At 34.7% G+C, this 26865-nt stretch overlaps 3 protein-coding genes across 4 annotated transcripts in view; all 3 read right to left on the bottom strand.

The window, feature by feature from the left end:
• The window catches only part of LOC144552487 (ribonuclease E/G-like protein, chloroplastic), a 71578-nt gene extending 45047 nt beyond the window's left edge, over window positions 1-26531 (bottom strand). The window contains exons 1-14 of the mRNA XM_078300468.1: window positions 26303-26531; window positions 26043-26143; window positions 24835-25016; window positions 24101-24356; window positions 22776-23512; window positions 21902-22231; window positions 21029-21070; window positions 20657-20781; window positions 20092-20239; window positions 19335-19407; window positions 19126-19238; window positions 18347-18466; window positions 17517-17672; window positions 16812-16850 (exon numbers count right to left, since the gene is read on the bottom strand). Coding sequence (XP_078156594.1) covers window positions 16812-16850; window positions 17517-17672; window positions 18347-18466; window positions 19126-19238; window positions 19335-19407; window positions 20092-20239; window positions 20657-20781; window positions 21029-21070; window positions 21902-22231; window positions 22776-23512; window positions 24101-24356; window positions 24835-25016; window positions 26043-26143; window positions 26303-26478 — 2598 coding nt within the window. The 5' untranslated portion in view covers window positions 26479-26531. The remainder of the gene's footprint in view (window positions 1-16811; window positions 16851-17516; window positions 17673-18346; window positions 18467-19125; window positions 19239-19334; window positions 19408-20091; window positions 20240-20656; window positions 20782-21028; window positions 21071-21901; window positions 22232-22775; window positions 23513-24100; window positions 24357-24834; window positions 25017-26042; window positions 26144-26302) is intronic.
• LOC144552676 (MBOAT (membrane bound O-acyl transferase) family protein) lies at window positions 561-7845 on the bottom strand. Of its 2 annotated transcripts, XM_078300670.1 has the most exons (20): window positions 7731-7818; window positions 7446-7633; window positions 7048-7103; window positions 6520-6701; window positions 5956-6004; window positions 5522-5625; window positions 5343-5407; window positions 5000-5070; window positions 4709-4768; window positions 3898-4011; window positions 3462-3586; window positions 3017-3068; window positions 2779-2841; window positions 2502-2611; window positions 2114-2206; window positions 1922-2003; window positions 1543-1620; window positions 1048-1123; window positions 882-931; window positions 561-781 (listed from the first exon to the last, which is right to left on the bottom strand). In XM_078300670.1, exons 2-20 carry the CDS (start codon window positions 7546-7548, stop codon window positions 743-745), a joined length of 1572 nt encoding a protein of 523 aa, XP_078156796.1. In that variant the 5' UTR covers window positions 7549-7633; window positions 7731-7818; the 3' UTR covers window positions 561-742. The 2 variants fall into 2 exon arrangements, with proteins under 2 accessions (XP_078156796.1, XP_078156795.1); XM_078300669.1 differs by having other exon boundaries at window positions 7446-7845.
• LOC144552677 (uncharacterized) lies at window positions 10569-14114 on the bottom strand. Its single transcript, XM_078300671.1, has 5 exons — window positions 13617-14114; window positions 12984-13133; window positions 12070-12248; window positions 11483-11618; window positions 10569-10964 (listed from the first exon to the last, which is right to left on the bottom strand). Exons 1-5 carry the CDS (start codon window positions 14013-14015, stop codon window positions 10773-10775), a joined length of 1056 nt encoding a protein of 351 aa, XP_078156797.1. The 5' UTR covers window positions 14016-14114; the 3' UTR covers window positions 10569-10772.
• Window positions 26532-26865: the final 334 nt, after the last annotated feature.

The raw sequence follows: 26865 nt of genomic DNA, 5'->3' as shown, positions 1-26865 counted from the left end.
AACCCAGTGGAGGTCTGGTGGGAAGAAAGGAAGAAACTAGCAAGAGAATGTAAAAACCGCTGGGATACTGCGTGGACAGCAAGATCATGGGCCATCTGGAAAGAAAGGGACAGGAGAATATTCTCACAGAAGAGGATGACGGAGTATATTCTAATCAATGCAACAGCAATCGATGTACACAACTAGACTCTATTTGCCTAGAGCAAAAAGAGAAAAGGGAGAACATAGAGGATTAGATATTTTACAATCTTTTCTAATTAAGTTAGCAGAATTATGTACTATCTAATCAATGTAAATATTAGGGCCTCATTATTGTCGCAGTTCATTTGAGCTGAGCAATGACTCTGTAAATATTTTTACTATTATCAATATATCTCTTGGTGGGTTCACCACTATCCATCAAAAAAAAAAAATGCACGTCTCCTAATTGTTTAATCCAAAAGAATGTGGATCCAAAATAACAATAATAAATCAATCAATCTTGGAAAGTCTACTAAACAAGCATGTAATAATAAATAATATAAAGTAGTCCATACAACAATAACAACACAATCGTCAAATGGTTCTGGTTAAGTCAGTGCTTGCTCATATCAAAATTCTGGTTCTTGTAATTTTCTCCGTTTTACAAATGAAGCTCATTACAATGTGCATTGTGCTCAGTGTTAAAGGCTGAACAAACGAATTAATATATAAGATGCAAAACCAAAATAACTAAATAAAAAATTCAGGAGAGCCTCTGCCACTAAACCTTCTGCTTCATGTCGCGTATGTGAAACATAAGCTGCAAATACAAAATTAAAAGATAATAAATATATAAACAATAATAATAGTCTTATTAGCGATTACTATTAGCTATAATTAGAGATAACTGAGTTATTCACCTTGACTCCCACATAAAATGAAAAGAATATTGTAGCCAGAACAAGCCGAGCTGTAATTAGATAGCAAAGTAAAAGGTCAATCATTTACCAGTATTTGTTACACCAATTTCCATATTTGTGATCATTGCAAAGCCATGTTACAAGAAATAAAGTATATTATAAATACCTTCTTTCTCTGTCATTCGAGAGATTAGCAACTTAATACCTGTAGGTCCCGCCACATATCCAACAAGATTTGCAATCTGAATAGCAAGTGTACGAAACAATATAAATTAAAGAGAGTATAAACCGTTAGCACAGGGAGCCTCAAATACAAAAATTCTTTGACTTGTGACCCTATATAATGCACAAGTCAATTTGGTACACTTGGATCAAATATTGAAAAACACAAGTTCCGATTTAAAATTAAAATTCCCTTATTTATCAAATTAATTTCAGCTACATCAGTTCACTAATAATTCTCATGGATACACATTAATGCTGGTTGTCTGGTAGAAATATCCAATAGTAAAATTTGCTAAAAATATTCAGTATAATCTGAAAGAACTACTGATCCGTGTGTGATTGATTTCTCACCAGTGGCAATCAAAATTACTCATCTAGCATATAAAGAGCATAATATTTCAAATTATATTCAAGTGGTGCAAATATTTGGCCATACCATAAGACAGCTAATTGTCACAGCCCCAGTCATGGCACTAAGCTCATGTATTAAGAATTCTCCTAGGGAACTCCTTGCCTGATATAAATAAAAATCATACAATTAAGATCCAATAGCATGCAACAATTTTATTGCAATTCACTTCCTTCTAGCCATCTTTTGCCCTTGTTTGATTAATTTTAAATTCATTTATCCTTTTTTCCCGACTAGGGCGTTTCAGCTGAAATGTTAATGCAAATTGGAGTTTAAAATTTGGGCATTACAGTGGCATAGTTAAGACCCTTGAGGTAAAATTACATTAAATCAAGGTTCAAAATCCATTTTTTTCTTTCAAAAACTTACCATGAAAACTCTAGTTTCAGGTGTTAAAGAAGATTACCTTGAAGGCCTTGGCAAAAGATTTTACAACTATTTCAGGTATTAAAAATACGCAAGTTAACCATGCCCATGCAACTAACTTCCTGCTCAATAAAAAAAGAAAATAATTAATTCCACACATTTATCTTAGATGAATATTTTCAATTGTTACATTATGTTATAATCATGTTATAAACTGTGGAACAAAATATACCATTCCAAATCATGCCATATTGCTACAAATGTGAATATAACCCATATATTCAGTAGCTTTCTCTTAGCACCGCCAAGAGGAATGTACATGTACCTACAACAATAAACAACAAACAAAAATAAAGAAAGAAACATAAAACCAATCCACTGAATAATAGTTAATTTGGAATAATTGCAAGATTAAGGTAAGCTAATGATGAGTTCAGTTAAATTGAGGAAAATCATAGCTCCAATGATGTTTTAGTGCACAGGGTTAGCCCAAGTAAGAATCAATTCCATCAATATTAAAATTGCATACTTTATCTGATATGATTATATCAAAATTCCACGATTGTGTTTATCAAAGGAAATTTATTCTCTCACCAATTATTTATAAAAAAGAAAGTTACCTAACGAGCCATTTGTTGTAAGAGGCATGCCAACTTTTCCAAAATGTCTCCAAATCATGACAATTACTTATGCACCTTGGCATATTCTCTGGTGTCTCAACCCCGCTTACCTGAAAAATCAAGCATTTCATATTTCTCTCTGTTAACTGTAACATTAAATCTCACAATTTTTATTCTCTCCAACTCTCTGGTCAAGCTGATTAATTCAACTAGAAAAGGCCCTTGAATTGCAATGTTGCAGTAAAGAAAAAATGCACACATACATGCATTAACTTACCAGAGACCAAAATCTGAAGTATCGCCAAATCAGAAAGAATTTCAACCACATGAAGTTTATGACCTGTTCAGAAGTGACTAATACAAACTTTTTAGCCATGTATATTTTTTAAAGAAGTCATATAATAAAATTTTCTCTGCTTATTACTGATTGTTTTTTGTTAGAAGATAATATTTCTATAAACAAAAAAAAGGCTGCAACAGGTGCAATTTAATCACATAGAGCAAAGTTTTCTTACCCCATAAGCCACAATAAAGATCTGAAAGGGCGATAATTGCGACCACAAGCCACTGAAAAATATATATTTCAAAATAAAAGAGCAGTCTGATTTATTAAATATACCTATGATGTATTGCAATGATCACATCATGAATTTACAGAACTTGGAAAAAAAATATAAATATCACATGTAACCCTACAAAAGCTACGAAACTAGCCTCCTGCACCACTATAGAAACAAAATATAGCATATGTGAAAGCTGCGATGGAGTTGGGGGGGGGGGGGGGGGGGGGGGGGGGGCATAAGATGGTACTGCACATATTTTAAAAAGAAGACAGTATATTTTTTCTAGGTATAATGCTGATTTGGTGTTTCAGATACAATTGTTTTTTTTCCGTATGGTATAAAGTCGATTATATTAAATTTCATAAGCAGCACCATGACTTCAGAAAGAATATCTTACCTTTTCGCAAAAGCATTGTAGTAGAAGAAGTGTGTTATCAGTTCCATTAGGAGAAAAGCAATAAACCACCTGAGGCCATAGAAACATATGCGCAGAAAGGAATAGCTTTTTTGTGGCATTTCTAGCTGAAATATGAATACAGAACATCAAATGCACGAAAAAACTGGAAGTCACTAGAAATATATGTTATAAATGGAAATGGCAATCATGAGATTCAACTGGATCAATTTGGGCCAAGTCACATCCAGGCTTTAGGTCCATTAAAGGCTGGTTGCTTCAGTTCAGGTAATCTCGGGTTAACATAGCTTTTGGTCTTTGCAGAATTTGGTTCAGTTATATCCCTCTAGGAGCAATTTGTGTTCAAATTTTCACTTAAAACTCACTTCATATATTCCCAAGTACAAAAACTAGAGTGACTATTAAGAAAGTCACTAACCTGTGCAGCAAAGGCATTGAAGCTGACAATAGGTCCTGATATGTAAAGAGGTGCATATATCAAGTAGCACATGTACATGCAAAATGAGTACTTTTCAATGTGGAGGCCCTTCTCCTGAAAAGTGATATTTAATCATTATCTTAGACCTCCATCTTGCAACTTGTTGATTTATGTAAAACATATTTTTGTTGATACAAGGTTGCTCCAAAAGTTGTGGTTTTTATTTTATTATAAAAAAAAAGAGGAAATTTCTAACAGTCCATAGGATTATATAAGATTTCTTTTAACAACAATTTAGCATGAAATAACAAATAATGCCATTTTTTTGGAATGAAAGCAATAACTCCAACTTCGAGTTCTGCTTTATTCAATAAAAAAAAAGGATCATTTCCAACAGCACAGAGGATCATATGATATTCCTTTTAACAAATAATTTAGCACAATATAATCTCAAAATACCTGCAACAAAAATAAGGAGATCTTTTTTACTAGCATATGAATATTCGTATTCACTTCTCTAAAATAACAATAGTGTAAATTACACATTGCCCTTAAGCATCACCCAGGTTCATTCTAAAGTCATATTTTTATTGAAAGAAAACCAACCAAAATAACTCGCTCACTCCATATTACAATTAACAAGGATTCCATTAATATTTTCAAATGCAAAATTAAACAGAAATAATAGTTGTATCGAATCAGGAAAATTAGGGAACCATATTTGAATCCAGAGTTTTAAGACTACAATGGGAAATGGGGGCCGTTTCATTGACCATTTGTGTAATTTACTCCAAGAAGAAGCACTAATTACCTGCAAAGCATGATAGCATGTCTTCCCTGAAGAACAAACTTCACAACGCTGCATGTGCTTCTGCAGTGTGTGGTTTGCACATCCATTAAAAGCCATAACAGATAAGAAAATTAGCTCCGTTATACTTCTAAGAAAATAATGACAATTGTTACAAGATGGCATTAATCCGACCATTGGGTATTGTAATCCAACCACGGGGATACCCACAATACCCAATAGACTATGCTTTTACTACAAGCAGGAAGGTACCGGAAAGCAAAATTTCATCAGAATGGAAATTCATAAAGGTACCTTGAGATCAAAGGGGCGTCGGTTGAATGCCGCATAGTAATCCCATCCAAAGCTGATCATGCGCAATACCACTGGTTTACAAAACTAAATGTAAAGAAGAGATATAACCAGACCAATTAAAACTTCAATTCTTCTTTATTTTTTCACAACAGGCACAAAGGCCCCTATTGTCCAAGTATATCTCACTCAAAATATTATAATTAACACCACCACCACCACCAGAGTAATATATTGGGAATTTTGCATGTCAACCTAACATGTTATCCAATTCATACCAGGTTAGCTGAGTGATCTCTTTTAAAATTACCAATTACAAATAACATCACAGAGATATAGACAGTACCAAAGTTAAAGCATATGTGCCATCTAAAAGTGCCACGATAGTTATCTAAAAAGGCCAAGCTTTGCCTGCAATTAAAGAGCATTTAGATATTAATACAAATATTAGCAAACATAAATTGCTAATAATACATGGATCTTTTGTAAGATATATAAAATAGGAGACCAGCAAGTATATCTGACCCAAACAAAGAGAAGGGGTAGCCTTCATATACCCGATTTAGTACCAGAAAGGCTACATTGAAGCTCCACAAAATTCCCAAGTAATATCTTGACTCAACGAACGTCTACAAAAAAAAAATGTTTAATCCCAGTGAACTATTATATATGTGTGTGAGGGTTATTTATGTTACTTGGTTTTATATTTGTCAGTTGAACCTCAATTATGACTAACTTAGACAAATGAAGAACTGGAATCAAGAAATGACAACAAAGCAAACCATCTGAATTGGCTCTGGAAGACAACCAGTATGAATTCAAAGTGGTACTAATCTACAATTAAAATTCATGATTATGATTAAGAAGAAAGTTACTCCAAATATAAAGAAATTTTTTTTGGTAGTAGTGTTGGTTGTGGCGGGGAGGGGAGGGGGGAGAGCAAGCACTAGAAAACAAACCTTTGAAATGAAATAGTTAGCCGACGCAATTGCAAAGATGAAAGCAACGCTGCAACAAAGAAAACACAAATTAATTATAACTAGATAGCAATAACAAATTCTCAATGAATGTTTGATTTGGTATAAAACCAAGAAGAGATAGGCCTTATTCCAACATCAGAAATGTAATGTTACGTGGCTTAGAGAATTTCAGTTCTTAAATAACCATACCAGCCCCTGATGCTAGGTATCAGAACTGAACAGCAGGCTACGGGACCTAATGCTAAAACAAACCTGAGTCGCCCACAAAACCCTAGTAAACATAAACTAAACCAAACAACATTAATAAAGGAGATGTCCTTAGATGGCCATTCCAATTTTACTAAGACTAAATCGGATGAGATGTCCCTTTTATCTGAGACAGAAAACACCTTGCTCTGATGCAATTGCTTTATTACTTGTATTGTTGCAAAAAGTTTCCATTGTATCAGGTGAGTTGTTTCAGAATTAAGGATCTTTCAAAATTTGCTAAATCTGGAACAAAATATAAAATTGAATAATCCCTGTTTATTTATACAGACTTACCAAGCCCCGTGTAGATAAACTAAATAGCACAGGGACAAAATTGTCCATAATAAAGACATGCCTCTTCCTTTCATGCCATACTGATATCTAAGGAAATTTGCAATAGTTACAAAAGAACCCATGACAATGGTTAAAATAGGCAAGTTTTCACGGAAGCTTCTCCATTGGGCATCGGATATATCCTGGGAAAACAAAATATATATTATAATAATTTACGTAAAAATAGGTTAGTGTAGTACTGCATAGAGTACATATATCAGATAAACCCTTGAAATTAGATCAGAACACAGAAACTGCCACACTTATGAATCACACAACTTACCAAAGTATCAATAGATTATTTTTTTCTTTTTTACTGTCACTCAAGTAGGGATTCAGTTCACAATCAGAAAAGATTATACACACAGTACTTAAGATTAAAACATCAAAATATAGAAAGAGGATGCGCTGTACAGGACCATTTTGAAAAGCCAAGTAGAAATTTAGCAAATTTAATTTAAATTAAGGATAATAAAATTGAAGGCATACATTGAAACGACCAGCTAACCACCCCTTACGAAGACCATATAGCCTTCCAGCATAATCTGTGACACATTTGGAATCTATATCAGTTAAGTCATAATGAAGTGATAAAAAAGATTTCTTTAAAAAAAAAAAAACATTTCGTCAACAGACATTTTTGCATGTCCTAGAAAAGGGAACCACTAAATTGCAAATCAGTTAAGAAATTAGCAAAATGCTTTCAGTACAGGTTTCCTGTTATTGGAGCAACTTTTATCAGATCAAACAGGACTGCCAAATTTTGAACCATTCTTCGTATCAGAGATCAGTGCAACAAATTTCATAGTAGTGTAACTGAAATGAAACTAAATTGGAGTTCAGATAATTGATTTGGAATTTACCAGTGAAGAGCAATTAGAAATTACCATGAGATAGATGAAGGGACCTTTGAATGAAACTCGCGTAGAAAAATGCAGCATATATCAGTACAAAACCAAGCTCCAGTTTCTTCCATGGCAAGCTTCCCATCTTTCGTGGTTTAAAAAACTCACAAAAATCATCTACTGTCAGAACCAAATTTGTCTTCGGCTGTCTTTCAGCTCTTCTTTTTCCCCTTGATTCAAGAATAAAACAATAGATATCTATAGCAAGCAGTAGTGCATTACTGCTTCCATAGTTTGGAAAATCTATGGGCACACGATCCGACTCACTTAGTCCGATTTTTGCTTCTAGTTTGTAAAAACTGACTGATTCTTCAGATTTATTTTCTACCGATTCGCAAACGCAAAGGTGCACGGGATTGATGATGTAAAATTGTAAAGAGAGATTTTCTTTCTGGGGTAAAATGTATAGATTGTTTCGTAAAATAAACTAAATTAAGAGCCAAGGCCCAAGAGGAGGAGAGAGGTCTGTCGAGTGGGGCCGATGTATAAGTTGGGTGCTGAGGCAACTTTGTTTGGGCCGGATCAGGGGTAAAATCGGACGGTCAATTTGGATTCATTTTTTTTTTTTTAAATACGAACGAATACGATTATGAAATGAATACAAGGGGAGACTAGGCTGTATTTCAGAACCGATGTCCGTAGAAGGAAAAGAGACAGTGAGAAGGAGAAACGAGAGTTCTTTCTCTCCGAACAATAATTTTTACACTTTGAACCGGGAGTGACAGATTTGATTGAAAATTAATACTAAGTCTCTCTCAACCAATCACGATTCAACGGAAAATTTTTGTTCCTTTCCATTTTGTACTCTCCATCCAAACAAGGTGCTATTTTCCGCTCGCTCTCTGTTTCTTCTTTTATGGAGCAGATCAACAAGATGAACAACTCGACAATCAACAGATTTCTCTTTCCTTCCCTTTAACGAAAAAGTTCTTCCTCTCTCTGGACCACTAAGGTCTGATCGGAATGAGATGTTTCTCGCTAAAACGAGAAATGGAATCGGAATTCTTGCGCGTCTTCTGATCAGAACGTAAGCATCAGAGGAAGTTGAATTGATTTGGCGAGATTTGAGAGGGAATATTTTCTCCAGCGAAATCACAGGAAAATCGAAGGTATTTGACGAGAAATGATTTCGTCAATGTGAAAATATGCAGTTTGCCCTTATCACTCTCCTTTTGCAATGTTGTTGGCTCGACGCCATGAGAGTCGTTGTTTTGGCTGAAGAAGTCGTGGTTGAAAGAGAAGAAGAATAGGCGGACGAGAGTTGAAGGGACTTTTTTCATAAACCATAATTAATAAATCGATTTTTAGGGAACCAATATGATTGATTTTTTTTTTCAAAAACCATAAGGACCGTGGGATTCCCACGGTCTCAAATTGTTTTTTTTTTTTTTTTAAAAACAGATTTTTTTTTCAGACCGTGGGGTTCCCACGGTCTAAATTTTTTTTTTTTTTTTTATAAAACATAATTTTTTTTTAATTTTTGTATTAAAATATTAGAAATGTTGAATATATTTCTTTGAAAATAGATGAAATACAATATAATTTGATTTATTAGAAATACTGCAATAAATAACCCGTATCAATATTTTTCAGGTCCGATTTTTCGCGGCTGTAAGAAAAATTAATATATTTCTTTATGTGTTATTAGAAAAAAATAAAAATGCTTAGATTCTGAGTTATTGATCCCGGTTCAAAAGTCACTTCTAGGTAATCCAAAAAACATTGTGATCTTTCTAGTAAATTTAATTTATGAAAAGTTGTATCTATTTTTGAAAAAAATAATAACTTTTAAGTTATTTAATAATTGTTATTCAAAAAGAATTCTCAAAATAGATATAACTTTTTATAAATTAAATGTCCTAGAAGGATCACAATATTTTCTGGATTACCTAGAAGTGACTTTTGAACCGGGATCAATAACTCAGAATCTAAGCATTTTTATTTTTTTCTAATAACACATAAAGAAATATATTAATTTTTCTTACAGCCGCGAAAAACCCGACCTGAAAAATATTGATCCGGGTTATTTATTGCAGTATTTCTAATAAATCAAATTATATTGTATTTCATCTATTTTCAAAGAAATATATTCAACATTTCTAATATTTTAATACAAAAATTAAAAAAAATTCTGTTTTATAAAAAAAAAAAAAAAAAATTTAGACCGTGAGAACCCCACGGTCTGAAAAAAAAATCTGTTTTTAAAAAAAAAAAAAAAAAAAAAATTGAGACCGTGGGAATCCCATGGTCCTTATGGTTTTTGAAAAAAAAAAATCAATCATATTGGTTCCCTAAAAATCGATTTATTAATTATGGTTTATGAAAAAAATTCGAGTTGAAGTGCGGAGCTAGTGGAGTTGCCTTGGACTTCGCTTCTGAGGTAGTTGCTCGGTTTTTGTGGGCAACTCTCTCCAGTTGATGGCATTATTTTGTAAATAAATTGAACTGGTGTGATCAGACTCTTTTATAAAGAGAAAATTCTAAATTCCGTTCGTGTCATTATAAGAATTTTTTTTATAAACCATAATTAGTTAACTTAATTTTAGCAAAATAACATGATAGCGATTGGATCCTTTAAACAATCAGTTCGTATAAAAAAAATTAAGTTAACTAATTATGGTTTATAAAAAAAATTCTTATAATGACACGAACGGAATTTAGAATTTTCTCTTTATAAAAGAGTCTGATCACACCAGTTCAATTTATTTACAAAATAATGCCATCAACTGGAGAGAGTTGCCCACAAAAACCGAGCAACTACCTCAAAAGCGAAGTCCAAGGCAACTCCACTAGCTCCGCACTTCAACTCTCGTCCGCCTATTCTTCTTCTCTTTCAACCACGACTTCTTCAGCCAAAACAACGACTCTCATGGCGTCGAGCCAACAACATTGCAAAAGGAGAGTGATAAGGGCAAACTGCATATTTTCACATTGACGAAATTATTTCTCGTCAAATACCTTCGATTTTCCTGTGATTTCGCTTAATTTTACCCAACTCAGTTCGTGTCATTATAGCGCTTCCACCCATCACATACTTGTTACTGCCATTCTTTTGACCTGCCAACTTTTATTGACGGTACTTCCAGAAGTCTAATTTGACGACTAAACATATTACCATTTCGTTTATGTTGATCCTTTAAACGCTTCTAACATATTCCTTAAAAAAATTCTTCTAACATATCATACAGATACAAACGAGTTACATACTTCCCATTTGACTCTATCAAAGGAAATGTGTGCAAATTAATACCCCATATACAAGACAAATATACACTAATCTTCTTATGGTAATATATGCATGAAATAGAGTTAGAATGTTTTGCCGAAGAGATTGTAAGCAGAGAGGAGCGAGCTGACAGAAAAAGCCATGGATGCCAGAAAGGTGACAGCAATGGAACCATTTGCCATATTTGGAAAGGGATCGGTTCCCCAGTTGAAAATCCAGTCGCGAACTCGGGCTGTTGCTGATGACGCGGCAGATATCAGGAGGTATGCAAGTACCTAAACAGATAAAAAGGATGTCATTATATGCAAACTAGTAATAACAATAAAAGTAATAGGTACATGTTACATGCAATAAAATTCACATTTTGTTTTTGCTGAAAGTGTATCGACTCAAGCATGGCTCAAATGACAGAAAATTAGATGTTTACACATGGGTAGTCAGAATTATATTTAAGCTTAGGCCATAATTACATAAAAAGCTCAAAATATATATGTCAACTGGTCAACATATATAATCCCATTGTGGGTTTGGGGTTTGGGGGAGAATAGGAATATTCCATAGAAAGAAGGGGAGTGGAATTGGAGATATTCCACCTGCCTTGGAATTGGGTCTATTCCACTTTGTTGAACAAGATTGGAATAAAATGGAGAAGATCTCTATCCCTACTCCCACTTACACTCTTCTGAACACCACCTAGAGAATGCACAATTTACTGACATGGAGATCCCACTAGTACAAAAACAGTACTGGTCTGAGCAAACTGTTGAAAAAAAAAATACAATCTGTAAAGTACCTGATCCATGACGAAATCAAAGTAGTCACCAAAGGGGCGGTGAATAATGTGTTTTTGGTTTCTTTTGTGGTGCACAAGTGCAAATAGTTGAAATACAGAGTAGACGAATCCAATCACATTCACGGTCTCACAGTACCTATCACATGAATTGATGAAGTTTTTTAAAAAAAAATAAGCTTGCTTTGGCTCTCTATAGCTTAATTGCACACTTCAAAAAATTGAGGCTAAATTGGCACTAATTTACAAATTCAGAGGTCATGATATTTTTGGTAACTATTGTCACAGATAGCATATAAATATAGTAGACAGTATCAGTACCAAACTTTGCAATCAATAAAGTTGAAATTCAATTGTAGAGAATCTGAAAAATTACATTATTGCACACATTGTCAGATACCATTTCAATTAGTACCTTACTGTATGCATGGTCAGATACCATGCAATAACAATGCTAAAATTTCAGCATAAAATCAGAAAGCATCACCCCAGAGAAACAACGAAACAATACCTTGGATAGGGATAATCACACGACTCAGTTAGTGACACAGCTTTAGCGATAAATGAGAGAGAGAGAGAGATGAAAGAACCTGAATTGGCTGTATTTGTTGTATGAATCAAGAGCCCAGCCCTTGTTTATATCAGCTGCTAGAACAGAGAACGCGACCAGGGTAAACACCATCGCTGCCACTCGTGCGGCCACTGCCACCCATCTCATCGCTGCTGCATTCTGCTTACGCTGCATAATCCTTGTGATCACGCTCGAATCCTGTTACCATATAAGAGGGAGAAGAGGTATTTTGGTTGGTTAAGAGCATAAGTAATTAAAAACAAGAGGGTTCAAATGCTTCCATCATGCCTCCGTTTTTTATTTTTTTATTTTCTAATAACAAAAATTCTAAAATTTAAGTGTCAAAATAAAACCATAAGATCTGATATGTATTGTTTTCCACACATGCACATAAAAAAATATCACTTTTTGGTTTTGGTTTTATATGAATCAATAAGTTGAAAAATCAACATCCATAATTTATCCACATTGGTGTATTTTTGCAAGCTCTTGATACTAATCAAAATAAAATCTAATTGTCATGATCTTTTACGTGTGCATAGAGTAAATGATATAGATTATATCTAACGATTTTATTTTGATATTTAAGTTTTAAATCTCAAGTTATTTTAGTTCTAACAATGGAGGCATAATGGAGTCACAAAATATGGAGGCATTTGAACCCTCCTCTAAAAACAAATACAGCCTATAACAGCTCATAAAAATCGGCTCAGAGTATCAATGGGTCAACACAACACGATTAATTAAATGTTTAATTATAAAGAATATGCATTCATCTATGGTCGATAATAAAGATATTAATTATTACATGATTTAATTATATAATAGTATGAAGTATATGCATTCATCTATGGTCGACAATAAATATATAAAGAATTGCATAAATCATGTATAATTAAATGTTTACATAGTATTTAGTTAATTAATACATACCGTTGAGTCAGGTGGGGTTGTTTCGGGCTGGGGTGTAGTGTGACCTGATCCATCGTGCAAGTTATCTTTGTTAGGTTGAGGCACCCTGGCTGGGCCCGGGCTTGGCTGGGTAAAATTGGCACCTTTGAAATTTTTAAACCACCTCCAAACCTGTAACATGTCAAAAAAGGGCACTAGTTAAGAAACTTATGACACGAAAATAGTAAAAAGTACAAAAGGCAAACTACACCAAACGAGTATTTAATCAACGAGAATGTAACAAATTGAGCTGTGCTTGCTAACAATTTGAGTGGTAGATTTTATAAGACCAATATTGTTTTCTGATAAAGTAACATACATATGCAAGAGCTTGTTGTTGGTGGCTCATATGCTTTATAAATGACATTGATTAGATGGTATATTATACCCTCATTATGAATTCATCACTGCAATAACTGTGCATCTGTGACTATGATAAATTTTGGACAATTTTTACCTAAATATCCTTAGTTTGGGTTCTCATGAATGCTAGTAGAGGTTCTATTAATGGCTCAATATGCAATACCAAAAATAGATAATCACCTACACACAAGACCTCAATGTTTCCTTGCAGTTTCTCAATTTAGAAAGGTGAACACTGTCTGACAACCGTACCTGACCTGTGTCCTTCGCTCTCTGAGCAGGAACCTGATCTCTAGTAGTAGTATCTCTCTCGCCTGTCACTTCTCTCGTATTTCTCACACCATCACCACGACCGGTGCTATGACCACCACTACCATCACCACGACCGGTGCTATGACCACCACTACCACCACCACCACGACCGGTGCCATGGCCACCACCACCACGAGGTAAATCCTCCCCGGTCCAGGCGTACCAGCCGCTGGTACCATCAACTAGGCGCACTGGTTCACGGCGCGCCGCTTGAGCCGCGAGCGCCGCTGGAGTGATCGGGTGGGACGGAGGGGGCAGAGCGTCGGATTTCTCTGGCGTGTTGTGTGGCGCGAAAGGTGATAACCCGCCGGAGAGAGGCGATTGCGTCAGCATCGCCATTATTGCGACAGGAGAAATGATCCTTTCCCCTTTGTATTACCCTTGGCCTTATTGATTGTGAGAGGGAGAGAGAGAGAAAGTAGGGTTAGCGGGAGTGAAGTCTAGTGCGGGTAGATTCTAGACCTTCAAAAAGAAAAAAAGAATTAGCTTGTGTTATTTTCACTCATCTTTTTCGCTTTTTTGTTATTATTCTTTGCTTATTTTCATGCGTAAACGGGAGGTGGGCCGGTGGAATTTAGATCCAGTTGGCCTGGCAAATTTGGCACACAAAAAAAGTAATAATAATAATAATAATAATAAACAACCTGACGATGATAAAGCGAGGTACGAGTATGCACCGTAGATATTATTTTTCTGTTTGTACAGTACTTTTATTGTTGTTGCTGCTCTTTCTTCTTTTGCCTTCTTTTTTCAGCCTCTTCTCTTCTCTTCCTCTCCTCCTCTCTATTTTCTTTCTCTCTGTACTAACGACTTTTTATTGGAACCTCTGAGTAGTGACTTTTCTGATCCGGTTGATGCAGTGCTTTCATTGGAACTTTTGAGTAGTGACTATCCTGGTCCGGTTGATTCAGTTCTCGGTTTGGTTTAATTCAGTGCCTTTACGATGTAGTCTGTCAGTAAGAACAAGATAATCTATGCGCACAGAGAAAACAATTACTAAGCTTCTATCATTACAATCAAGCGAGGATGATCAAATTTGTGTCCACGTGATGCACATACTCCATGTCCGTTTTTAGTTTGTTTATAGCTATATACTATCAAAGACACTCGTTATCTCATCTGATGTAATAGTTAGTTTGTAACTCTTTATATCAATAAAATTGCCTTCCAACAAAACAACAAAACAACAAAATAATAATAATAATAATAATAATAATAATAATAATAATAATAATAATAATAAAACAAGGAATTCAGATCCTGTGCAATACCGAATCCCCATTTGTTGACTAGTCAACAAGTGTACGCATGAGTGGTAAGATTTGGTCTTGCATTGAAGTACCATTTATCATTTAGGAAAGCTTGTAAATTGCAAGTTGACAAAGTGAGAATGAAGATTTCGGGATAATTTCAACAAATGCCAAATCCCTAATTGTGTTTCCAGAAAGGAATTGAAGCAGATTGTATGTGTAAGTGTGTTGTGCAATTTTCTTTCGATGATTAAATATTAATTAAATGCAGTTTTCGTGCTGTTAATCCAACTCAAGCCAAAGAGACATAGTCTATGATAACTAGTAATTATTTTAACAAGATTTGTGAATTATTCAGTTTTCTGAACTTTTTTCAAACTTTACAAATTATTCATGATTTTTTTTTCTCTCTTGTGGGACTAAGATTTCCGGTCCAAACTCGATGTATAATTTCGAATTATTTTTAATCACAATTTTTTAACTCCGCCGAACTTTTTCAGAATCATTAAGTTGTCACTATACTAGTAATCAAGGCGAAGCCTAGTGGAACCATATTTTTTTTTTAAAAGACTAGAATGTATTTAAAGCTTCAAATATTATAAATTTTGTCTATTCCGATTTTTTTTTTAAATATGCTTCTATTTCTTGGTTTTTTTTTTTAAATAAATCCTTAAAATATATTAATGTTTAAAATAATCATAAAATTATTAGCTCAAAAATTTTACTCCACCCTAAATAATTATCCTGGCTCCGTCCTGTAAGTAACAAATTTTGATTCCAAATTTTTTAATTTGTTTTTTCCAATAAACATTAGTTACATTTTTCTTTATGTTGGAAACAACTCTTTTGATCTAGTAAAGTTCAATTACACAAAGCAAATTCAACAAGGCGAGTTCAATTATGCATGCTTAAAATCTGGTTTCGAAGGACCGGAAATTACGCACACTAATCAAGTAAGGTACTGTAGTTCGTAGAGTGAGATCCAAACCGTCCATTTTAATCCAACACAAATTTTAAAGAACTCTATGCATCTAAGACATGCCCGAATAAAATTCAGGCTCGGTTTGGAGGTACCTCTACAATGGCTTAGATTCAGTTTTGTACAAAATAGTACCAATATCCCTGTTTAACATAGAATATGATAATTAAGCTTGAAATTTAAATGTGGACACATTTAGAACTTTGGGAGGCATGCATTCATTTTTTTTTGCGTTCCTTTAGATATACTATTTGAATATATATGTTCATGTAGATCTTTGTATTCTTAAAAATTATTATATTTTTGAACGCATGCATTTAAATTTGCATTAGGTTTAACTAATTGCTCAAAACTAGGAATCTTACCGCTACTCTTTACAAAAATGGGTTAAGCTTTTGTTGTTGTCATAAAATCGTCTAGCTACAAAATACTTCGGTAATATATTCATTTTTTTTATAAAAAAGCTAAAAATAAAACAACGGTTCAAATATTTTATCCTTTTCCTTTTGAACATTGTTTACAGGTCTTGCAAATAAAATAAATCCCACTTGAAGCCAAAAAATGTTAATCATGTTACGATGAACAAAGGCTCTATTTGAGCAGACACTCTTTAATTTCTTAATGCGAAAGTGGCCGCAGCTCCTTAAATTCTTATTCAGAAAGGGGCCACGGCTCCTTAATTTCTTTTTGCGAAATGGGACCGCTTGGATTCTTAGTTATTGTCTCTAGAACCTGTATGACCGAGAACCATTCTCTGGTCTAGTAATAAAAGGCAACACCTTTCATGTGAGTGATCCTAGATTTGAAATCTAGATGAAAATCCTTTATGAACAATTAAATGGACGCTCATAGACTAGACCTCCAGCTCTCTATCTCAAAAAGAACCTGTGAGACCGAGTAGTTAACTTTTAACTCAAATTTTCCCCGGGGGAATGCATCCACCAGCTGTTAATTTGAGGGGGAAAAAAAAGTGCATGACAGTATTTTTAGATCAGTACACACAGAAAAAGAGATACTTTGAAGCTAAATACAACATACATATTTTGGTATTGTTATGTACAGCTGGACTCTTTAATAAATTGCAATTAATGGTTTGAAAAAAGAAAAAGAAAAAAGAGACATCATTTGACGTTAAATTCAAATTGAATCTTAAATAAGGGTTCAATTTTATAATTTTTGACTATTTTTATTAGATAAATCATTGTTTTTGGATGGTCCAGAATCTTCGGAAAAACAGTGATTTTGTACCTATCTAAAAAAATAGTAATTATTTCCAAAAAAATATAACATTTAGTCTCCAAGCACATTTTAATATGAAGATCATGTTGAGCGGTTCAGATCGACTATTTCAACTTTGAAAACGGAGATAAGGATGCGAGGCATGATTGGGGCACGAAAACAATGGAGATTTTAACCCTACTCTTTTACATATATGCAAGTTAGTTAGCAGAGGCCAAATTGCATTAAAACTGGCTAATCATGGAACCAAGGGTAACAACAACTTGATTGAGGATCTAGTAGCCAGTTGGAGATGTGAGAAAAATTGGCTAATCATAAAACTCTCTTGAAATCTATGGGCAGTTATGTGAAAAGCGAGAAAAATAGCAGTACCTCTAAAGAGATGCGCACATGAAGAGAAACACTCAACCCAGCCAGCTTAATGCTGTTGCCAGATCTGAGGTAGGAGTACATGTGCTTGTCAACCCGCAGCATTAAATTGGGCCATGTTTTAGAATTTTCCGGATCAGGCCTGTCATTTGATGAGGCCTGTTTAATCAAAAGAATCAAAATACATTATAACACCTAAAATAAAAGATGGGGATTCAAATGTCTCCATTTTTTTGTGCTTCCATCATGCCTCCATCTATTATTTTCTAATAACAAAAAAAAAATTAATTTATGTCAAAATAAAACTGTTAAATGCACGCAAAAAATTATCACTTTTTTATTTTGGTTTTATATGAATCATAAGTTGAAAAATCAACGTCCGGAATTAATCCACATGCATTTTTGCAAGCTCTTGATACTAATCAAAATGCCATGATCTTTTATGTGCATATAAAAAGTAATATAGATCATATCTAAAGGTTTTATTTTGACATGTGAGTTTTAAATTTCAAGTTATTTTAGTTTTAAAAATGGAGGCATTTGAACCCTCAAAATAAAAGTTAGGAGGGGCCAAACAGGAGAAGTGACACTGGTATGCAACAGCACAGGTTTTACTGTCAAGTTCATTCTTTCTTCCTTCTTTTCACAATCCAAAGTTATAATATTTTTTCCCACCTTCCGAGCCTATCCTGAGGTCAATTAGGTCTAATCGAAGAAATAGACTTGGAGACTTAATTAGGTCAACTTTGGGTTAAATGTGAAATTTATGGAACATTTACCAGACAAATCAGATCTGCAACTGCAACTGCCATTGAAACTTAAAAAGGACTTACAAGAGAGCGGCGAATATCATTTTCAATTTTCATAAAGGACATCTCTAGTGCGCCAACCCAGCCGGTACCTTGGCAACAGTTACACTGGTCACTAATCATAAATGAGACGCTCGGCCTTACCTACATTATAACACAAGCAAATTTCTTTTACTCAGTATACCCATTGGATTGGCTGAAGGTAATTGAAACATTATCTGATGCAAAATTACACTACGGAATTTTTAGTCATATCTTAGTATTATAATAGTGGAGGCTATGGTAATATGCATATTGCCCAGCAGCCCGCGCTGTGGACCCATATTTCCGTTTTAAAGTCCAAACAGTAGATCTGAACCGTTCAACATGATCTTCATGTGAAAATGTACTTGAAGACCGAATTTTACATATTTTTAGAATTTTTATAAAAAAATTTAGATAGGTAGAAAATCACTTGATTTGAAAGTTCTAGACCATCCAAAAGCAGTGATTTTTTATCTATCTAAAAAAAATAGTACAAAAAATGAAAAAAAAATTGATCAGCAAGTACATTTTCATATCATGTTTAACGGTTCAGATCAACTGTTTGAATTTTAAAAATAAAGATATGGATCCGTTGTTGGGTCGATCCGTAATATGCATATTACCATAGACTCATTCGTCATGATATACTAGCGCAAAAGGGGTCCATAAGGCTCAATTGCGAATTAATTTGTACAAGTTGGGATAACTGAAAGCTCAAATGAGGCTTAATCACACACACACACACTTCGAGAATGTACATATTGAAGTGAGATATATACCCTTTTCCTAGAAAGCTCCATCAAGCCGTGATCTGAGAGCTCATAAACTTTAACTTTAGAACGATCTCGTTTAACTGCCTTTGTCATCTCTTTAAACACCTTCCGTATACTTGCTGATGCAGGAAAGAGTAATAAAATAATAAAGACTTGTAGTTTGAGAGCATTGATCGAAGCAAAAGAAAAAAAAGCTTAAAGTCCTGGTAACTTACATTTATCAGACATGCTAATGAAATCCACAACAATTATGCCACCAAGATCTCTCAAACGCAACTCCCTTGCAATCTTAAAAAAAAAAAAAGATATTTATGGTACATTTTGCAAATAACACCCTAGTAGGTCATGATACTTGAAAATATAACACATCTTGATATTTGGGAAAATTTGCCCAAGCACCAAAGAGTTCTTTTCCTAATACAAAATCAAGCCAAGCAGACTGAAAATGTGGGATTCAGAGCTCAGCTTTTGTTTTACATAAATCTATTTATATGGTTGGGAGATAAACCAAAAGAGAGTGCAAGGTTATCGAAAATATACAAAATTTTGCATGGTACATCCAAATTCATTAAATAGTGTGTGTAATATGAAAAACAGGATGCAACATAACCTCAACTGGATATATCTTGCATAAAATTTTCATTTCCCACCAAAACAAGAAATCAGAAGGGAAATATCTCCCCTTGAATTCAGGTAATTTTGCAACCTCCTACTTACTAAACGTCCTCATGTTGCCCATTGACCTAACTCATTCATAGCTTCAATATTAGTCGTTCCCGAACTTCTACATTTGAAAAGCTCTCAATGAACCACAAATCCTTGTTTCAAAATAAACCCAGAATTTTCTTTTAGGCAAAAGAAACCAAGAATCTAAATACTGGCGTTTTATAAAACTGAGAAACAATTACCAAATTCACAACACAATGAGGATACTTCCCACAATATGCCTCAACAAAAAGGTGATATTCATACTTGCTTTGCAGCTAAGAGGTTGACATCTAGAGCAGCTCTCTCTGCAGTATCGCCTTCTCCAAAAACACAAGAACCAGCATTCACATCTATTGATACCAATGCTTCTGTCTGCTCTATCACTAAAGAACCCCCATTCGATAAAGCAACCCTAATAAATGGAGTTGCACACTTGAAAATTAATTTAGTTGAGGGTCAAGTAAGACTGACTTTAAGTTGAGGCTTAATGGCAGGTTAAATCAAAGGATTGATTGAATAAATTAACACTAATAACTCAAATTTGGTGTTAATAGCATATAGGACATTTGTGCAGTTGGCATAAAACCGAAAATTCAATTTAGTATATACTTGTGCCATAGTTATATTTTTCACTTATGCTATAACTGGCTTTATATGATAAAAGTTAGATCCTGAACAAGCATGTATAAACTAATAATATGCAATTTTTCAGATTGTGTACATAAGATCCTTCATTGTACATCTACCCAATCAAGATGGCATGGTTCACCTGTATCGCACCAAACCAATTTTTGCTTGTATACAAGACGAAGATAGCGTAGTATCACACCTTTTAGAAAGAATGCCGTTTATCTCTTCTTCAATTTTGTACTCATCAAAAATGGGTGTTCTTTTATCATACATTTCTACCCTCTCACTAAGCTCTGGGGCCTTTTCTTGGAGATAACTCATTACCTGGGCAAATTAAAGAATCAAACTCAGATTTCTGATTATTTGTTTATTGGGGTATACACACAAATAAAAAAAAAATTATATTAGTAAACATTTTATCAATCATAAGGTTGTCAAATAAGTTTGTTGTGAATATAACCTATCCTTTGATTATTTAAATTTATTTAGTTCACTGAATGAGTTTAATTGCAAGTCCATTATAGTGTTAAAGATAGCATTTCATAATGTATAGCAACACACATTCACTTACCTCATGATACTTATGAGGAGAGTCAACTACCATGCTTTTGACCTGAGAAAAAAATCACTCCTTGTGAGTTAATTGTGTTGTTATGCAAAACAAAAATCAATAAGATATGGCTAAATAACTAGATGCACAACTCAACTATTGACTCAACCAAAATATACCAACAATAAGAGCTCTAGGCAATCATAAGTTCTTTCAGCTCTATGTGACTTGATTAGGGGTATTCATTGGGTCTGGTTTATTTGGTTTTCAACCGAACAGAAAAAGTCCGTATTAATGGTTCGGTTTTTCATGGATCGGTTCGGTTGAAGTTTTGAATTACTTCAGATTTTTATATTTGGTTCGGTGTAGATTTTTCAAAACCATAAAGACCAAACTGACTGAACTCTATATGATTCAAATCCATATTTCAGTTTTTGGACATCAAATCAAGAAAAATTTTGTTTGGATATTTTAGAACATCGACATACTTTGTATGGAACTAAACCATGTATGTAATGTCAACAACCAATATTTATTTCTATGATTATTAAATGATATCTGTGTATGTATTGAGTTCTGACCTTTTAAAATTAATCTCTCTTATTTCGGTTCAACCAAACAAACTGAAATTTATTGTGGTTATTTTGGTTCAGTTGTTATTCGGTTGACAAGTTAAATTCGGCTGATTCGGTTATATTTTTTAAAACTGAATAAAATTTTGGTTTGACTATTTTAATTCGGTTTTAACCGAACCAACTCAATGAACACCCCTAGACTTGATCACATTCAAAATTTTAATATAGATCCAAGCCAAACACAGATGATTAGAGGCTCTACACAAAGAGCACCAGGTTGGCAAAACAAGACTAAAAAACCAAAGACAAAGCGTTAAACCTTGTCATTAAATAAATCTTGGACAACAGAAAGGGTCTGAGGCATGGCACCGTGCAGCAGCATAGGCACAGCCCCTTCAACGCCCTCGTCAGCAGCTCTTGCTGCTGACCTGGCACGCTCAGTAATCTCCTTCCAGGTGGAAAGAAGCCCATCCAGATCCTTCTGTAGCTCCTTTAATGAGTGACCTGCTGCTGCAGTTCGCACTACGAGGCCGATGCCTGGTGGTGGCTTGAGATTTTTTGCTATTAATATCAGATGGGTCTTCTCCGACCCAGAAATTTCAGAAATTTTTCCTGACACGCCAATCTTGCCCTTTTCGGTATCTAGCACCTGAGGAATTTTCTATATGTCAATTTGTTTTGTTGTTTTAAACTTTTTTAGTACTTAGGCCAAGCCCTCAGTATTACAGTAGCTTTAATTACCAGAACCAGTTGGAACCATTGTTGCCCCGGCATGGCAATATTTATTCTGGCCGTAATACAAAGGTCATACTGGCCTGGGTCCAATCCCAATTGCTGGTAAATGGTCTGATGGGCATTGGACCAAATTCGGTCCGAACCCAGTCTGAGTCGTCCAATCCACATCAAGATTCGTGGGGACTTGATCCACGTGAATCTTAAAGCTGTCTGCATGGATCTTGATGTGGATCGGAAGGCTCCGACCGGACATCGGACCACCCCTGATTCCTTGGCAGATACCTGTTCTTATTACTTCTATATGTATTTATTTATGTTTTGTTTTTTGGTGTACTAACAATATTAGCCCTGATCATGGTCAGACCCAAGAGCTTCAATGAGGTGGTGCTCATGTCAGCATAACTGAACTAAATAACTCTATAAAAAGAAAATATTTCTGCTAAAAAAGTGCTACTAACCAAAAATCGACTGCTTAGTTTTGGATAAGGGGTGAGTGTAGGGCTCTTTTTGGGAAGTTCTTCTTTTTTAACTTGAACTATAATCTTTGTACCTTTCTTCACATTAACCCACTGATTCCTCTTTTTATTATTTCCACCTTGCAATGGCTCAAACACAGAATCAGCCACCTCCACATCTTCCCCAAACTTATCTTCTATCTTCTCACCCTCACCTTCATTAACCCCCTCCAAATCCTCCTCTCTCTCCTCCTCTTTCTCACCTGTGGTATAAACAAATGGATTTGTAGATTGCTTAATTTCCATGTAACCTTGCCTCGTACCAATATCAACAAATGCCCTTTTTGAACGAGGCACGAGCTCTGTAATTACCCCTAGGTATATATCATCCTTATGCACCTTATGTTTTTTGGATTCCAGCAAAAGCTCAACAAGCTTCCCTTCCTCCAAAACTGCAATCCTTTGCATGGTGCACACCGAGGAATTGACTAGTATGACAGTGGACCCCACTTCCACCTCCCTTGGGGGACGTGAGGCAACTGCCTCTGTTTGTTCTTTAAGTAGTGAGTATAGTTTGGCATATGTAAAGTCAATTAACCTTGGTTCTTCTATAAGGCCATATTTTTCTCTTTGTAACTTGGAGTTGGAATTCTCCATGCAATCATGGCCATTGATTTGGATAATACTCTGGTCATCTTTTCTTGTAGTGCCATTTTTATTTTCCAGAATCTTCTGCTCACCTGCCAATCACTCAGAGTAATTAAAATATCCAGCATCATAACAAAGAAATATACAAATAAATAAATAATCAAAATTGTATAGTAGTTCCATTGTTGCAATGGGACCATCTTTTGATTCATTTTGTGGAGTCGTCATGAGTGTTGTGCAAATACTTCTTCGCATTCTCTTTGAATACTGTTTCTAATAATTAAAATTATCATCAGAATCTAAAGCCTTGATCGGAATTTGTCACTCAAAATTTCTAAACTTTTCTATTCTAATTCATTTTATAACCATCATGAAACTTAGATGAAAAAAGTAAAAAAAAAAAGATAATTTATGTTGTTGAATAGCATATAATTGAGAAAATACATAATATAAAATTACACTCATATGAATTAATTCTCCATGACTACGATCGGGTTTCATTTTTAGCCAACCCCAACTTGTTTGGGACTAAAGGCTTGGTTGTTGTTGTTGTTGTTGTTGAATGAATTAATTCTGCCCAGCTTTGAATCGGCCTCCCCATCGTGCTCTTTTAAAAGAGAAATGCCAAAAGGTAAAATTAAAGCAATCAACAAATTTGAAATTATTATTCGACCAAATACCTGGAGAGAGAGCTTGTTGGGTTGGATGGGCTAATGGATCTATTGTAAAGCCTGAATCCAATAGCCAAGATCCCCATGAAGGAAGTTGAAACCTATGTATTGACTCATGCATCCAACAATCCCCAACCCTAATAAAGTCATCCCCTCCAGTTGAGACAGGAACAGAGAGAGAATACTCAGGTCCCAGTCTCCATTCTATAACTGAAGAGGTATGCCTTATGATATAGTTATACTTGAAGTTGATTCCCCATGGTACCTGAAAACACATGTAAACTTCAGAGAAGTGGCATTCATGGCCCAAAGAATGTAAATATAAAACCAACAAACTGGTCAATACCAGTACTGGACCTGACATAAGGTTCAAAAGACCCAGTCACACACTTTAGATCAAATACAACTAAAGATTGTTTCAGAAAAATCATATTAAATTTTTAACTTCTTTGCAAAAGCAACACAGTAACTCTCTTTATTATTAGCAAACACAGCTAAGGAATTATTGTATTTGGGTCTAAGTTATTTGACACCAGCACTCATCATTAGATCGAGTTTATACGAACTGTGGATTGCTTTCGTTTTTGACAAGTTCACCTGACAAACATCAACTATTCAAATGCTGCTTTACAAGTTAATACTGTAAATTCAGGGTAATTTAGCTTTCTTTTCCGTCCCTCCTTGCAAATATGGAAATACTAGGTTCATATTTGCAATTGAGCTACAGTATTGTGTCATCGTACTTTAATTTGGGTTTCCCACAAATTGGAGGTGTGAAGCGAACGAGAGAAAGGAATAGCCTGATGTGGGTCCCAGCAGCCCAAAGAATCTGGGGCCCCTGTTACGTATACTACTCCATCTGTGATGTCTGCTTCTATGCTCCATATTACTGTACAATGTGCTTTACAAACCACACTGGAAACATCTGAAATAATAATAAAAATTAAGTTGATTGGTCTGATGTACATAATACATGCATGAATTACAGTATCAGATATAGAATAAGGAACTCCTTCACAGAACCATTATTTCACTTTATTGACAGATGAAACCAAATATTTTGCATATTAGCAACTAATGCTCGGCAAGTAAAATCAAGGTAAAGGGAAGCAAAATTGACCACATTGTCCCGACTTTTTCCATATTAACTCAAACTAACATTCTATAAGTAGCTCAGGAAATTTGCACCTTAGACCTCAATCATGTTGACTTCATTTTATTTACACAACTTTGTGCAGTAAACACAAAACGTTATTACCACTAGCAAATTTGACAGTATAATGGAATACAGCTTCTATATAACTCTGGCTTGCAATTGGGCATTGTTTGTTAGAAACTAACTATCTAAAACTGAATGGTGTTAGTTGAAATAAGAAAATATTGGGGTACTATTGACAAACAACATAAAATTCGGTTCTACCTCAAACATAAATATGCATATGCTAAACTTTACATAAGTTACCAAAACCTAAAATTGCAAATAATCCAGTAACTTCTTTTCACAATTCAATCGAATTGTAAAATTGCAAATACTATACAACAATCGGATCGGATTGGATAAGGACCCCTGTTCGCTGATTGCTGAGTTTAGGATGCAATTCAGAAAAAGGAAGGCTATGCTTGATTGTGTTTATATACTATGGTGGCTAAGATCACTCAATAGTGCCTTCCAACAGGGTTAGAAAGGGTTTAAGGGGGGTTTTAGTATGTTTTGTTATTTAATTTAATTGCAGGAGTGCTAATTGTAAGATGTAAGAACTTCTTATTTTCTTTAATGAAAACTGGTGGTAAATTTTGCAGAAAAAAAAATCTATAATAAGACATTCAGAGCAAACCTCACAATAAGTTTTCCCAGAAGTGGGTCAAAGATTTAGATTCCTTTCAAATACATAATAAAAATTAATAAATAAACAAATACATAAACAAATAAAGAAGGCATGCAGTGACAGACCAGATCCTTGAGACAGAGATGGAGAACTGAAGGAACGAGTTTGAAGAGTGAAATGAGTAGTGCCGACATTATCCTTTGAATCAGTTGAATAGCTGAAATACCTGTCTAATGATAGCGGAATTGGTTAGACTTAAATCAAAATTATTAGCAAATTTCGTACGAATTTGAAAAAGTGTGTGTAAAACTAGTGAAAATTGGAGTTTAAAGTTAATGTGCAAGGGTTTGAATGGAAACTCTCAGTGACATAGAATAAGAAAAACCTTTTAATCAGACGACACAAGCTGGAGCAACCAAAGAACGTGCGGCGGACATTAGAGAGAGAGGAAAGATGCGAAGAGGAATAGCACAGTATCTCCATTGGACATCCTCTCTTAGAAGGAGAGATGCAAACGCTAGAGAGAGGAATTGGTGGAGGGCAAAGAGAAGCCATGGCCATGGAGATGGCAGTGCATGTCAGTGACGAGAGATTCCGAACGAAGGGTTTTAGAGGAGATAAGAACAATAACTCCGACTCATTTCGTATCACATTAAATCAGGACCGTCTAATTAGAATCCGCACGAATCCGTGCATTCTACCTCGGTCCAGATTGGCCCGATGAGAATACGACGGTCCTGATCTAAGAAGAAATATTCTGTTACCTCAGTGTAATTTTTTTTTTTTTTTGGGTTCTTACATGGCCCTAGGCCTACATCAGTTCTTCTAAATCAAATCTGGGTGTGTTTGTTCCCCTACAGTCCCACCCATACATTTTCCCCTGCTTTTAGGGGTGTAAAAGGTCGGATACTGATCGGATAGTGGTTTTATCGTATCCGTATCTGTTAT

This window comes from Carex rostrata, chromosome 4, assembly GCF_964058835.1.
Source record: "Carex rostrata chromosome 4, lpCarRost1.2, whole genome shotgun sequence".
Classification (NCBI taxonomy): Eukaryota; Viridiplantae; Streptophyta; class Magnoliopsida; order Poales; family Cyperaceae; genus Carex; species Carex rostrata.
The sequence above is the reverse complement of the archived record's forward strand: the minus strand, read 5'-3'. Positions and strand labels throughout refer to the sequence as shown.